This window comes from Eleutherodactylus coqui, chromosome 1 (assembly GCF_035609145.1).
Source record: "Eleutherodactylus coqui strain aEleCoq1 chromosome 1, aEleCoq1.hap1, whole genome shotgun sequence".
Classification (NCBI taxonomy): domain Eukaryota; kingdom Metazoa; phylum Chordata; class Amphibia; order Anura; family Eleutherodactylidae; genus Eleutherodactylus; species Eleutherodactylus coqui.
In genome coordinates, this window is record NC_089837.1 from 400,986,234 (window position 1) to 401,001,638 (window position 15,405).

The 15,405-nt window shown below is 44.7% G+C and overlaps 1 protein-coding gene across 1 annotated transcript in view; it reads left to right on the forward strand.

Moving 5' to 3' along the window:
* The first annotated feature begins 11,535 nt into the window (after positions 1-11,535).
* The window catches only part of DOCK9 (dedicator of cytokinesis 9), a 165,349-nt gene continuing 161,479 nt past the window's right edge, over positions 11,536-15,405 (forward strand). The window contains exon 1 of the mRNA XM_066588817.1: positions 11,536-12,023. Coding sequence (XP_066444914.1) covers positions 11,895-12,023 — 129 coding nt within the window. The 5' untranslated portion in view covers positions 11,536-11,894. The remainder of the gene's footprint in view (positions 12,024-15,405) is intronic.

Genomic DNA, 15,405 nt, shown 5'->3' on the forward strand with positions numbered 1-15,405 from the left:
TTTGGATTGAATATCCTCAAACAATTAAGAATACATTTATGCCTTGTGTGGAAAGCTTTTGTATTGGCGCAGTGCAAGACCAGGCCCCGTCACGGATTCCTTCCACTGTGTGACCTGGATGCGTTGCTCTCAGTATTACGTCATCACCATTTGTGAGACCTGCAAGGTGCTTGGAGGGCAGATACACGCGCACGTACTCGGAAGGTTTTCCGAAATGCTGGAGCAAGTGCAAATATGTTCTATGCCAGTTTTGTCATTTGACAAGCTAATGTGACATGCTCATACTTTTAGGCCGGATTTACCCGAGCGTAAGTGTACTTGAGCGTGTTTTTGTGGAATGGGCGTTGTGTATTTTCGTGTGCACTGGTGTATTTTACTGTACTTTTTGCAAACACAAGTCGTGCGCAATTGCACACGCATAACAAAACACGCACCAATATTCTCAGCCACTGAAATGGCCAACAGTTTCAGGAGTTCAAAACGTTCTCTTTCCCTGCGCAAAAGCGCAGGAAATTGGAACATGCGTATTTTTTTGCATAACTGAATTGTGCACAAAAAATATACGTTCATTTGGGTTCTGTTTTCTGCATATTGCGCAAATATTTTGTGTGCAAATACCGTAGTGTGAATCTGGTCTTGAGGTCAGTGACACACGTGTATTGTAATGTTACCGGTGTTATTGTAACCGTATGTCATCAGTATTTAACCTGTATTCACTATTGCATTTGGTCATTGGTTTTATTTTTACTGGGTGGATAATATATTTCCCAATAGAGAATATTACAGTCAATGCAAATATCCAGATACCATATCAAATATGGCTGACAATACTGATGACATCCAGTTGCATCTGTATTTTAATCCCTTTCCATAGCCTACAATGATGTATTTTTCACGCAGTATGGGGCAAAAGTAGTTTTATGCAATATAAACACCGTTCTGACAAATACACCCATGTAAATAGTACATGTCCAATAGCTCCATATTACAGTCATAAAACACTGACCAAATATGGACTAAAGTACACTTGTACAAAAGCGGCCTATAGTACTGTTTAGTACTTGTCCTAATATTGGGCAGCGAATATAATCAGCAAATGTCATTACTGTCACTAATTAGCTGTCATTGACAAGTAGTCTGCATGTGGTTATTGATGACACTCCATGTCTGGAAGTAATTAATGCTGTACTAAGTAGGTCTCTTTGTTACTGGAAGATGTTTGCAAGATACTAAAGTCCATAAATGTAACAGTAGAGGAGCACAGAAGAATACGATTGTGGGTAACCTTCGACTACCGGCTCTGCCTGTGCTTCCTTGTGTCTATAGCGGGATCTCCAGCGGTACTGTTCACCTCAGCTCTGCATCCAATTCACATTGACTTTTACTGATTGTATAGCCCAGCCTAATATTACTACTTCTTTCCTTCTAATCCGTCCAGCCCTGATGGAAGGCTCTGGACAGGGTAACGAGCCCTTAGTCAAGCCTTATACAGCTTTTGCTCTATACGAACACTTATGCTGCACCTTTTAGGTAGATTAAACCTTTTTGACAATTACTGCTGCTTTCCCCGCAGTCCGCATGACATTGTAGGAGTGAGCATTGATGCGCTTGACCTCTGTCGTCTTCTGGCCCCTGTCGGAGAATAATGTTAGGCAGCGTGTCTGACACCACCTGACCCAGACGTCTTGAAGCAGGTGGCCTTGTGAAAAGCTTTGTTCTCAGCAGATGAGACATAAGAGCCTTGCCATGGCTGCACCAGTCACCCATACTTTAATTTCTCTTCAGTTTGATTGCAGATGGCCAGTCAGGAATGGACACTGCTATGTAAAAACTTCCAGGTTTACCATCAGATCTTGTATGGCACACATGGTCTCTTCAAGGTAACTTTTGACATGTTTTTGGGAGCAAAAACTTGTCATTTTTACAATAGTAATAATGAATATGCCATACGATAACCAACTGAAAAAATGGCATACTTGTGTTGCATTAGATAGGTGACATGTTATTGGCCCTTTTCCATGCTGCAATTTGCCTGCCGCAAGTGGAGAATCGCTATGATTCTTCGCTCTGGCACTGTGCTGTTTGGCTATGCTGAAGACTGGAGTGCCAGTTGTTTTTGGACCCCCCCCCCCCCCCCCGAGGGCCGGACTGACAGCTGGCACTCTGCTCCGGCGCTATGCTGTTCGGCTATACCGAAGACGGAAGTGCCAAACGTGGCTCTGTGCTGGGTGGCTCTGCCCAGGACTGACAGCAGCTGCTGTTGTTCCCCCGCTCGGAACGCTGCCGCCGACAACCACCTGCCAAAGCTTTTCACCCCTGGTATGTTTGCAGCAGTAAGGCTTTGTCGGTGCTACGGGCCAGCCAATCAGAAGTTGGGGACGTGCAGTTTGCCTTCAGCCATTCTGCTGGTGGAGACCAGACGCACCAGTACCTATACTGAGGGCATAGCTACATAATAAATGAAAGAAATTCACTGGAGTGCCCCATTGAATGCAAAGTCTTAAGCCCCATTTACACGCAACGATTATCGCTCAAAATTCGTTAAAACAATGGCATACGAGCGATAGTCTCCTGTAAATGCTACTATTGTTCACTCTTCGGCTGAGCGATGATTTTAAGGTGAGCTTAAAAACCATCCTTCAGCTGGAGAGTAGATAACAAAGACCACACGCTGTGTTCTGCCAGGAAGCAGCTGATTACATTGTATTCATGCTGGCAGCCCATGACATTTACATGCAAATGAAGCTAATAAAGTGCTAATGGGTTTTAGTATCCATTAGCACTTTATGCAAAATGATCCCTAGAAAGATTGCATCTGTCTCTGCATGTAAATGAGCCTTTATACAGGAGATGTGCCTTAAAACATTATGTACCTATATGTATGACCCCATTTACACTGAAAGATGATCACTCAAAAATCATTCAAACGATAGTTTGAGTGACAGTTTTGAGTGATCATCTTTGCATAGTATATAGTAGCTAATTAGCTAGAGCTAAAGAGCTATGCAGGTGAAGTGGGACACCACTGCTATCACTCGTTGAACAATACAGCTATTTTGCATAAGCAAACAGCTGCATTCTTCTCCGTGCTTACAGCTCGCGTCCCGCTGTGAATTACCAGGGAGACACAAGCTGAAAGAATCTTATCAGTTCTGCCGACTGTGATAACAGCCTGCACCGCTGATAAAAGTTCATCGCTTAATTCTAGAATACTAGAATTGAGCGAGAAACGACTCGTGCACAAAAACTGCATGATCGTGCATTTAGACCCAACGGTTATCGCTCAAAAGATGGCTTCGAGCGAAAATTTGTTGTCTAAATTGGCTTTATAAAGTGGCTTGGGTAGAAGGATTGTTAATTTGCCTCATATATCTACAGTATATAAGGACAGAATATGTACAGTACACGTAGTTAAAGGGGTTGTCTCGCGGCAAACATCAAAATTTTACATTAGCCCATTCCCCCTGTCACCCCCCTGGCATAAAATAGCATTTTAAAGCTGTTTTTAAACCGCTTGCTACTCACCGATGTGATGAAAGATGAACTTATAAAATTCTTCTCCCAAGATGGCCGCCGGTCCTTTCCCAGGGATGCACTGCGGTTTTCTCCCATGGTGCACCACGAGTCTTCTCCCATGGTGCACCATGGGCTCTGTGCGTTCCATTGCCGATTCCAGCCTCCTGATTGGCTGGAATCGGCACACGTGACGGGGCGGAGCTACGAGATGACGCGTAGAAGGGGGCGGAGCCAGAACGCTGCTCGTGCCCGGACCGTGCAGAAGGGAGAAGACCCTTCTGCGCAAGCGCGTCTAAAAAAGCAAGAAGACCCCGAAATTAGACGGGGACGCCAGCAACGGCGCAGGTAAGTGAATAACTTCTGTATGGCTCATATTTAATGCACGATGTATATTACAAAGTGCATTAATATGGCCATACAGACGTGTATAACCCCACTTGCTTTTGTGAGACAACCCCTTTAAGGCTTTGGTTTTAGATCATCCTGTTTTTTCCTTTGCTTGTTCCTTGGAAATAAAAATAGTAATTTTGGTTGTTTTCAATTTGGCTCTTATTGAACAAAAATAAGTTTTGGAGATCTGCAGAATGTCAAGGGTGGTAATTCAGCAACTCAAAATCTTCTTTGATTGTTTCTGGTGAGCTGCATTGTATTATAGAAGTGTTTCCTCCAGGGGATAATATAGGGCTCAGGGAGGAGAATACTGTAGATAATGGAGCACCAAACGCGTAGCTCAGCACATACTTTAATAGGGTTTGGCCATCATGTGTTTTTTGTGTATACATGGTATAATCTACATGGCCTTTGTGGAGGATATGTGTTATACACTATGTGTTATATTTCTGCAAACTTGGTTTTCTCAGCTGTTTGTTTTCTTAAAAGGAAAGTATTGGGCTTTCTGTATAGATCATCCAAAGACAATATTTTATCAGCTGTTATTTAGCGCTCCTACAAAGTTGTCTGCCATCCTATTCCTATTGTAGCCACTAATGTCTGATGCATTTTTAGAGATTGTGTCCTGATTTAATTTTGCATTAGTACTTATAGACCCTCTGCGAACTGAAGTAGATAAAATCTGTGTTGTAATTTTATTTCTAATGATTGCAAGAGGTAATTATTGCGATGGGATGAAATTGGTGCATTCATGTAACACCCCCACACCACCAGGGCTATTAGCCTCCCCAATCATGTGCAAGTTTCTGGTCTCCCTCAAGTCAAGCTGTCCTCACAACTGATGACTGCACATGTATATTGGCTAAATCTTGTACTAAATGAAATCCCATTGTGACATCTATCTATAAATGGCATTTTGTTACATACCGTACCATGGTTTGGAATTGTGGAAAGGACTGGTAGGTGTGAAGAGAGCCTTATAGTCACGGGCTGTTGGTGGACTGGTCACATAATGTTCTCACTACCATTATAGTTGAATGGCATTTTATTTATTTTACTTAGATTCAAAAGCAAAGTCAGTTACACTTTCCAATACAAGCAAACCAATCTATACCATGCGATATGTTTTTGGTTTTTAAAGGCAGTTGTCCAGTTAGCGGACAACATTCTCACGATTAGTTGTAACTAACTAAAATAATAAACAGAGCTGTTATTACCTGTCCTCTGCCGCAGGGATCCAGTGCAGCGGCCCCGCTGTGGTACCAGCATTTATAGCAGATGTCACCGGAAGTCAGGTGACCACTGCAGCCAATCAGAGGTTACAGCATTATCGCCCATTTTCCTGGCATCAGCACTCACATCCTGGACATAATGATGCCAGGAGTTTAGAACAATGCCACGCCAGCCTTTGATTGGCTGCAGCGATCATCTGACTTTACGAAGACCAGGACTACTGTGGGGCTGGATTCCAGTGGCAGAGGAGAGGTAAGTACTGCTTTTTGTTATCTTAATGCAGTTAAAGCCTTCGGGGGAGGGGAGTGGGGGGGAATGATACCCAGTAACCGGACAACACCTTTAAATGGTAGTCAAAGGCAGGCATGTGTAACTGAGTTATACTGCTTCTACTTATTTGTTGGGAGACATATTCTGGATTATGCATTGAAAATGCTAATGATGTGTGAACCGAAACTAAATATTTCGCAATGATGTTTCAAACATGGGCCAGGTTCACACTACGTCTTTTTCATCCTGTGGAAACATCCATTCTTTTTTTTTTTTTAATACTATAAAGAAACATGCAGAGGTTTCTTCTATGATATATGGAGGTATATTTGGCCGGCTCCACATCTGTATCGCTACCGCCGGCTGGAGGTCTCATCACAGATCCAGCGCAAAATACTGAAAGAAAAAGCTTTGCACGCAGCACTTTTTTTTTTCCGGCCAAAAGTCGGGCAGCTGGGCGAAAAGTTTACGGACCCCATTATTGTCAATCCAGAGATGCAGCCATTTGGCTGCGGGTATTCCCCTTACCTGCCCAGACAGAGCAGGAAAACAAAAATCCCCAATCCTCTTAAAGGGGTTGTCCCGCGCCGAAACGGGTTTTTTTTTTTCAACCCCCCCCCCCCGTTCGGCGCGAGACAACCCCGATGCAGGGACGTACAGAAAGCTCACCGGAGCGCTTACCTTAATCCCCGCGCTCCGGTGACTTCTATACTTACCTGTGAAGATGGCCGCCGGGATCCTCTGCCTCCGTGGACCGCAGCTCTTCTGTGCGGTCCACTGCCGATTCCAGCCTCCTGATTGGCTGGAATCGGCACGTGACGGGGCGGAGCTACACGGAGCCCCATAGAGAACAGGAGAAGACCTGGACTGCGCAAGCGCGGCTAATTTGGCCATCGGAGGGCGAAAATTAGTCGGCACCATGGAGACGAGGACGCTAGCAACGGAGCAGGTAAGTATAAAACTTTTTATAACTTCTGTATGGCTCATAATTAATGCACAATGTACATTACAAAGTGCATTATTATGGCCATACAGAAATGTATAGACCCACTTGCTGCCGCGGGACAACCCCTTTAAGGTTCCTCTATGGAAGCCCAATTTCAGATATTAACAAAACAGAGCCATGATATATTATAATATACCTGTGAACATGGATGGATATATCCATCCATCCATCCATGTGCACAGGTCCTTGGGGTTTTCGTATATTTGATTGTAAAAATAAAGTCCACAATCAATGTTCTACATGAAAGCCAACAGGATGAATGGGATCCATTAGAACATTTTGGTAGCCTCTCCAGACCTATCTGGAATAGCAGTCGTGTCTAGGTTTATATGGCAGTCCTGATGCTGGTGTAGTCAGAGCCTTGCCTAGCTCGGAGATGCAGTTCTCAATGAAAACCTATTAAATGTATTAAATAAAGACCTATTTCTGAGACTAATGATCGGCGCTCTGTAGTATTCCTTTCTATAGAGGTGCGCTCCTAATGCAGAACGTACGGGGCTCGGTGTTGGGCACGTGGTTTTGGGGAGATAATCACTTTCCAGATTTAAACCTGCAATGTTGAGCAATAAATGCTGTAAATTGGCTTTCTCCTAGTGATTCAGTAATCCGCCATCAGCTCATGGCTGCAGCCGCCGCATATAAAGATCATTAGGAGGAATAATGAAACATTCCTGCTCAGCTGAACGTGGAAAGTGAAGGTCTGACTCGGGGCCAGCGTCACGCACCAGGAGCCGCCGCAATAATGGGGACAGGGATTCCTTCTCTCCAGCTGTCAGTCCTGGCTCTGTCGAGACTTGGGAATTATGGTACTATTATTTCAAGCTGTAAACAATTGCCTATGTGTGTGCCATGTGTCAGGGAGTCTCTTCTGCAGTGGGGACTAAGAGGTTTACAGCTGACACTGGATGGTCCTTAAGCTGCTTTTACGTGGAGTGTTATTGTTCGGATTACTGCGATCCAGAGACAATCTGAGCGATTATCGTTCTGTCGCTGCGTGCGTTTACACTGAACGGCGAGCGAAAGCTCATTCGCATCTTCTTAGTTTGTTCAGTTTTTCCATGCAGAAGATGAAACGTCACGTCATATCATCCTGTGTAAACAGGCAGTCACTTATGAACGACTGCCTGTTTACTGTTCATGGAGGCGGGCGAGCCAGAGCGAAACCATCCCTGGCCCTCTCAGCTCGGGGTCTCCAACGTGGCTTTTGATTCCGTTGTTTTATAGCTGTGTTTTCTTCAGAGCCAATCGGGCACCCACTGAAGTGTATATGGCCTTCACTAGATTTCTGTATAACTCTGCTGCTGCTCTGGTCCTCCATTAGGTCTATTTACATTGTCTGCAACGGTCCTGTGGTTGGTTAGCCAGCCAGGAGGGGCATCATCAGTGAAGTCCTCTAAACGGGCAAGGGCTTACATTGGAAGCCCATTTGATCTGTTTACAGGACATCAGGCCAGAAGCCCCTTTGACATCATGGCCAGGTACCATGGTGCTCTGGTGAAGGGGAAACTCAAGTGTGTTGAAAAAAAAAAAGGCTGACTATGCGTTTTAAGTCAAAAAGTCTAACCTACTTTTTCCCAGAGAGCCTTGCCTGTAAAGCTGGATCTCTGCCTGGAGAATCTGTACCCTGAGAAATGTGTCAAAGGCATCCCATCAAGCCAACCTGTACCTTTCTGTACACTGATGAGGAGCAATAACTCAGAAAACAGCAATCTATAAAGGGGTTTCTCTGGTATGGCTGATGTCCCTAGTCACATTTTAAGGTATCTATTGAGTGGGACAGTGCTTTACAGAATGGCTATCTATAGGTGGCACTAGAGAGCAGTGTTTTCCCATCTAGAGAACTGGTTTGCACATGGAGGTAATCTGAGGTTATTCCGGCTGTACTCTCCTCCGACAGATGCCATATGTACGGAGCTTTGCTCCCCTGAAAGCATTATTAGGATGATAAACGCCTTCTCTTCAGGCTATATTCCACTTGTGTGGGCTGTGTATTTTAATTAGCCGGTGCCCCGAGTCATCGCTTCTCTACAGGCGTTGGAAGGTGTTGTGTCTGCTGCTGGTTCAGTCATCTCTTGGATTAATCCATGAAGTGTATTCTGGCTAGTTGACCCTGCAGGGAGCTCGTGGAACATGAAGATGAATGTTAGGTTATCCAGGCGTATGACATCCTCTTTTGTTAGGCAGCTTCCTGGCACAGTGGTGATCACCAGGCCTGGCTGCCCTGGCACTGCCGCCTCCCTCTGACCTCCCTATGGCCTAATAGAGCATATGGCCAACAGTTTCCTGATGGCAATTTGGAGCTGTAACACAGATTAACTTTTTATATAATCACAGGGACCGCGGTAGACCCATTGGAACAGAGTAACTAATGTACTTACAGCAGTTTAGTGCCGGAAATGCATTGTGAAATACGGGGTTTGCGTTGATGCCTCCTGCTGTACCTTTACCATACCCAATGCCACTATTTAGGGCATGTTCATATCTGCACTATGGATGGCTGTTTTCCTGTTCTGTCCTGGAAACTGAAAAATTGAATCCCTGCAGGCGACACATACATCCCATGATGGAACCTAATGGCACTGGATTTTATAATGAGGTCCCTCTGGCATTTCTCCGGACAAAGTAGTGCAGCATGCTGCACTGTTTTGTCCTGCATTTTGTACCAAATCTGCACCAAAGGTTCTGAAAGGAGTGACGTAGGCCTCCTGCACACGGGTGGGTCGCACACTGCATGCGGGATTCCCACAGCAGAGTTCGACGCCATGCCCGGCCAGTCACTCCAGCTTACTTGTCTGGCGTCTTCTCCTCTGTTTCGAATGTGCCAGTCAGAGCGCTGGCTGGCACATTCGCAGTAAAGAGGATGCTGTGCCGTCGCTATGGCGCGATGACACAGCTCCTGCTGCCATTCTGCAATGATGATTGCAGATTGGCAATGGAACGGACAGCTTCTATTGACTTAAATAGAAGCCGGTTGTGCATTGCACGCACAAAATCGCAGCATGCTGCGATTTCTCCCCCGCGAGTAGAAAATCGCAATCTATTTCTGGTCGTAGGCAGGAAATTGTGTTTTTTCATAGCATGCTATGCGCTGGATTTGCTGCAGAATTCGGAGGCGGAATCGCATTCCGGATTTCCAAATGCAAATCTGCCCGTGAGCAGGAGGTCTTAGATTGAACATATTGTACTGTGTAAAAGTTTTAGGCAGGTGTGTGTAAAAATAAAAAATGCAGCATAGTGTAAGAATGCTTTCAAAATTAGAAGTGTTATGGTATGTTTACACGCCACTGATTTGCTGCAGATTTTGGTGCAGGTCTGCTGCAGATTTTGACCTTCCAATTGAATTTAAAATCAAATTAAGCAGAATCTGCGACAAAATCCACAGCAAATCAGCGACTAGCAAACATACCCTTAGGGTTGTTTCTAGAGATGAGCGAGCGTACTCGCTAAGGCAAATTACTCGAGTGAGTATTGCCATTTTCGAGTACATGCCCACTCGTCCCAAAAGATTCGGGGGCCGGCGGGGGAGAGCGCGCGCGGGGGGGATCTCTGACCCCCTTCACCCCCCACTCCCCCATGCTCACGCCCACAATTCACCTCTTACCCTTGCCAGCCCCCGAATCTTTTGGCACGAGCGGGCATTTACTCGAAAATGGCAATACTCGTTCGAGTAATTTGCCTTAGCGAATACGCTCACTCATCTCTAGTTGTTTCATATCTGCATTTGGATTCCAGGTTGGAGGTTCCGTTGCAGATTAGGTACAAAATACTGGAAGAAAGGCTGCTGCATGCAGCACCTTTTATTACGGCTAAAAGCCAGGCAGCTGAGCCCTAAATGAATGGACCCCATTGTAGTCAATGGGGTCTGTTCCGCGCTGTTCGGTTCTGTCCGAAGATAGAGCTGTTTGGCCGGGAGGATTCCCCATTCCTGCTTCCTGAACGGAACAGGGAAGCAGAACCCCAAGCGCAGATATGAAACTACCCTCGTTTATTTTTGTCAGTTAACAAATTACAAAGTGAATGAAGAAAAGAGAAATCTAAATCAAGTCAATATTTGGGGTGACCACCCTTTGCAAGTCTACCTAAAAGATGCTGTTTTAAAGACACACCGTTGTTGAAGGAACTCTACAGAGAGATTCTTCCAAACACCTCAGAGAACTAACCCCAGATCTTCAGTGGATGTTGGCTTGTTCAAATCCTCTGTCTCCATGTTATTCCAGACAGTCTGGATGATGATGAGGTCAGAGCTCTGTCGGGGCCATATCATTACTTCCAGGACCCCCTGTTCTTCATCCTGTTAGTGACATTCCTGTATGTTGGGGTCCTTCTCCTGCTGCAGAATACATTTGAAAATAATGATCATTATCACCTGTTTGGTGTAATTGGTTAATCATACACCAGACTATAATCCTACAAGATCCCTAACTTTGTACCCAGAAGAATTGGAGCTATTTTGAAGACAAAGGATGGTCACTCCTAATACTGATTTGATGTAGATTTCTTTTGTTCATTCGCTTTGCACTTAATTGACAGAAATAAACTATTAACACTTCTAGTTTTGAAAGCATTCCTACTTTGCCTCAGTACTCTAGCTTTACCCAACGTTTTACTTAGTAAACTTTTCTGACCTGTTTCTAACTAGAAAAGTGTCTAAAAACGTCAGATCTGACCCCAGCAAAAGATTCCCCTGACCCCAGGACACCCCAATAGGTGCCAGTAATAATAAACTCTCTCCTTGTACATTTAATCTTGAATGTGAATTGTTTGCATTGTGTGATACTATTGTATAGATTGCCATTGTATACATGGGAGGTAAATGTACTGTTGCTGGGTTACAGTACATAGAGCTGCATTATTTTCTTACCACAGGTGTTCAGTACTGCAGTTTTATTGTAGAAGTTAGACAGTCTGGAGTCCCCTCCCATATGATTAGTAACAGATTACATGGGTGTGCACCTTTGCCAGAGTTTTAGTCTTTTACAGGTATCTTTTCCCATGGGACAGCAATGCTAGCTCATAGACCTGGCTTTTACTGTAAGGTCTCCGAAGGAAAAAAAAGGACAAAACTGGTCTCTTTGTATGAGAACGCCTGCATATGAGAACGCCTACAACAAAGCCCGCAGCCGGTGAAGAACGTCTCACCCATGCTACTAATGTGAGGACAACATCTGCTGGCCCGGGCTGAGCCGGTGCACCATGCACAGCGCAGCACTTGTGCCTTGTTTTCCTGGTGTCATGAGAGCAGATCCTCCTTTCCCAGCCCGGACACTATCCCAGCCCCCTTCAGAGGCCGGCTCACAACTGCACTGGATTTCTCACTAGAAAAGAACTCTCCAATTTTTGTCTTTTTTTCCTGCTCTGAGACTTCCAAAGCTGGGAGAGGCACTCCCCACTCCCTCTGGATGTCTGACATGTTCGCTCATATTGAAGCACTGTGAAGAATTTTTAAGAGACCTATTACTGGAACCGTGGCTCACTGAAGATGCAAAATAGGACAGGCACAGCCAAAAGTGTTAAGAAAGAACTGGTGATCGAGTCCCCCCAGCAGTATAAGGATGCCGCCGCCGCTGTGGAGGCTGAGCTGGAGGCAGAGAGCCACACGCCGGAGCTGGTAAGGACCGATGGGACACAGAAGAGCCAGGATCATCTTCAGAACTGCCCTCAAATCTTTTGGCAATTCTTGTATAGTACAGATGCCAGGGGGTAGGGGTTACAGTACAGATGCCAGGGGGTAGGGGTTACAGTACAGATGCCAGGGGGTAGGGGTTACAGTACAGATGCCAGGGGGTAGGGGTTACAGTACAGATGCCAGGGGGTAGGGGTTACAGTACAGATGCCAGGGGGTAGGGGTTACAGCACAGATGCCAGGGGGTAGGGGTTACAGCACAGATGCCAGGGGGTAGGGGTTATAGCACAGATGCCAGGGGGTAGGGGTTATAGCACAGATGCCAGGGGGCAGGGGTTATAGCACAGATGCCAGGGGGCAGGGGTGTTCTCTGCTGCTTGGATGCTTAGCACACTATTTCAGCTTGTAACAATTGGGCGATGCTTCTATAATTGTACGGTTTATTTTACAAGCACTTGGGGGTGTATGTTTTAGACATTTCTATTGTTGCCATTCTAATGTTTGATTACAAATGAGCTTGTTGCTACGATGTGTCATTTTGTAGCTACTTTCTGTACTTGGTTGGTAAAAGGTCTGTGCATTATTTATGTTGAGGTCAGGATTGCCCTTTAATAGCGATCACAATTCTCTGCATTAGTGAGCATTATGGATCGTACAAAGGCTACAACTTGCTGGATTTGAACAGGTGAAGGGCATCAATGCTGCATTATGGACCAGAGAGTCCATATTATCATTCCTACTTGTATGTGCTTTGCAGACCATCGCAGTGAGTGAACTAGTGGGCTTACTGCACGTGCCAATGTTTAGTTCTCAAGGACTACTTCCGCAGCACTATTTTTCTATATAACACAAATGTATTTCTGACGATTCGACTTAGTTTGATTCTTTGTTACTGTAGTAAATACTTCTGTATCTATTTTCCTGAAGTCCAGGCTCATATTTCTTCTGTGTTTTATACCGCAGCATTTGGCGTGTTGTAAAGACGACAACACTTGTTGCAGATGGGGGTTGGGGGGAATTTGACACAGTAATATGAGAATCTGTAATATGGAGATTAATGCAAGCAGGAAGGTGTGGGACCTATAGCCGGCATACAGCGTAGCTTTTCTCTATTGTCCTGAATGTATCCTTTTTATATCTTATACCTGCAGATGAAGGTTGAGCTCTACATGAAACTGCATGTTGTATCACATCATTAGGAGCTAAAGGAGTCCAGAGACTTGCTGGCATATGATTGTGGGCTTGCCTCTTCTCTTGTCAGCGCTCTCCTTAGCGGCTGGCTTACTTCTTTGATGTCTGCGCAGAGTAGGTGGCTCGGCCTAGAGATGAATATATCGCAGTGCTGGGCTATTTCTTAAACAGGTTTCATACATTTCTGCATGTTCTTGCTACACTGTGGGGTTTTGTCTGAGGGTTACGTCACAGGTGCCGAAAACGACTCTTTGACTGAGCCCCCAAATGGAAACTAACGGACACTACTTTTGGGTTTTCATTTGTTTCTGCTATACTTGGGAGTATAGACTAAGGCAGTCAACTATATTACTCATTACTATAATGGAAATGATTGGAAAGCTTGTCAAACAGCCGCCAAAGTGGGGTCCATTTCACTAATAATGGTGAAGGCCTTCCTTCGTTTTTTATAGGGGTTCTCTCAATTTTTTTATTTTTTTGATACCGGTGATGTAACCCTAAGTGAAAAACACTCTGGGAAGGCTCCTTTAAAATTGAGAAAATTAAGTTTTTTTTCTTCAAAAGTCTGCAGCTGTCCCTGTGTAGTGCAAATATCATAAGTAATGACGTATCAAAGCGGTCCAGCGCAGGCATACAATGCAATGTATTTTTATATGTTGGCTAAAATGAGTTCATATAGGGTGTTTCACAGAGGCAGAATGAGCCGGCAACACACGGTAAATTCTGCACCAAAATCTGAAGGGCTACCAGAGATTGAAAACTGCTTAAATCTGCCTGCAGTTCATGTAGGGAATTCATGTCACATGCAGCTGTGACTTTGTGCAGTCCATGATCTGTTGTACCCTTGTTTGATGGGGAGCTCCCACATATTTTGAGAAGTTTTCTTCCATTGATCTAGAATACACTTTTTTTTTTTTTTTTTGGACTACCCTCAAACCTTGCTACATAAGGTCAATGCTCTGATCTGTCACTGCAGCCTCATTTCATTGGTCACTGGAGATTGAAATCCACTTAATAATCAAGAGCCCAAGCTGCTGCGCTGTCTGTGTTGCATGCTTTAGGCCAGTTTCACACGGCCCAGAAACGCGCGTGAGACTTGTGCGTTGTAGGAGTACAAATCTCGTATGACTATGAACCCTATTTTTATGAATAGAGTAATATATCTGGGCGATGTTTTCCCGCACCACATCGTGGCATGTCCTATCTTTTCGTGTTGCTCGGAATGCATCATCCATTGTTTCCAATGGGACAGTAAAACCCATCATACAATGTGCGATGTGCATGCGAGTACAATGCAAGTTTTCCCATTGAAAACACTTACCGATCCTCCAACAGGGCTAAAATTGTTTTCAATGGGAAATCTCGCATCACACTCTAATGCACATCGCACGCTGTATAGATGTGTTTTACCGTCCCATCGAAAACAATTGGCAACATGTTCAAGAATAGCTAAAGCATTCCCACCACCCTCTTCACCCCCCCCCCTCCTGCGAAACATCGCTCATGTATATGGCTCCACTCAAAAGGATGGGGTTCGTGGTCGTGCGAGATTTGTACGGGCGTGTGAATCCGGCCTTACACTGCAGCTTTAACCCTTTAGATCGTGTATATATAGAGAATAGATTTAAATTCCAGCAAGGATATAATGATAATAAACTTCAAAAGAAAAACTTTGACAGGAGAAGGTTTATTTAAATATTCTAGCAAAATTTATACTGTAGAAGAAAGTAGAATAAAGCCCTCATTGTGAGCGTATGACAGTGGAAGCAGTAATTGTATACATTAATATATAAAGAGCAGCTTTCTTGCGCCTCTGTTTTTGCCTGCATAGAGAAAGCAGAACACCATGAGCGAGGAATAAAATGAGCTTGGAAAGATTTCCCTGGGTATTCAGGAACCATGTGGAAAGATGCGATATGTACAATGAATGTATCCCCACGCCCTTCGTTTCACCTTCTGTGCACATTGTCCAAATCTATTCCACATCTGTGTGCACATAGTTTCATGTCACTGGTCCAATATCTTTCAGAGGGAGGAGGGAGTATCCGGAGTCCAGCGTTATCCAAGTGCAGCTATCTCTTCTTTCAGAAGATTGTGCTGCTCGGCTTCTATTGTATCATCTCTATACATATGGGAATGTGTCAGTTTCTGGGCTTTTTCCTACATTTGTGGTCCA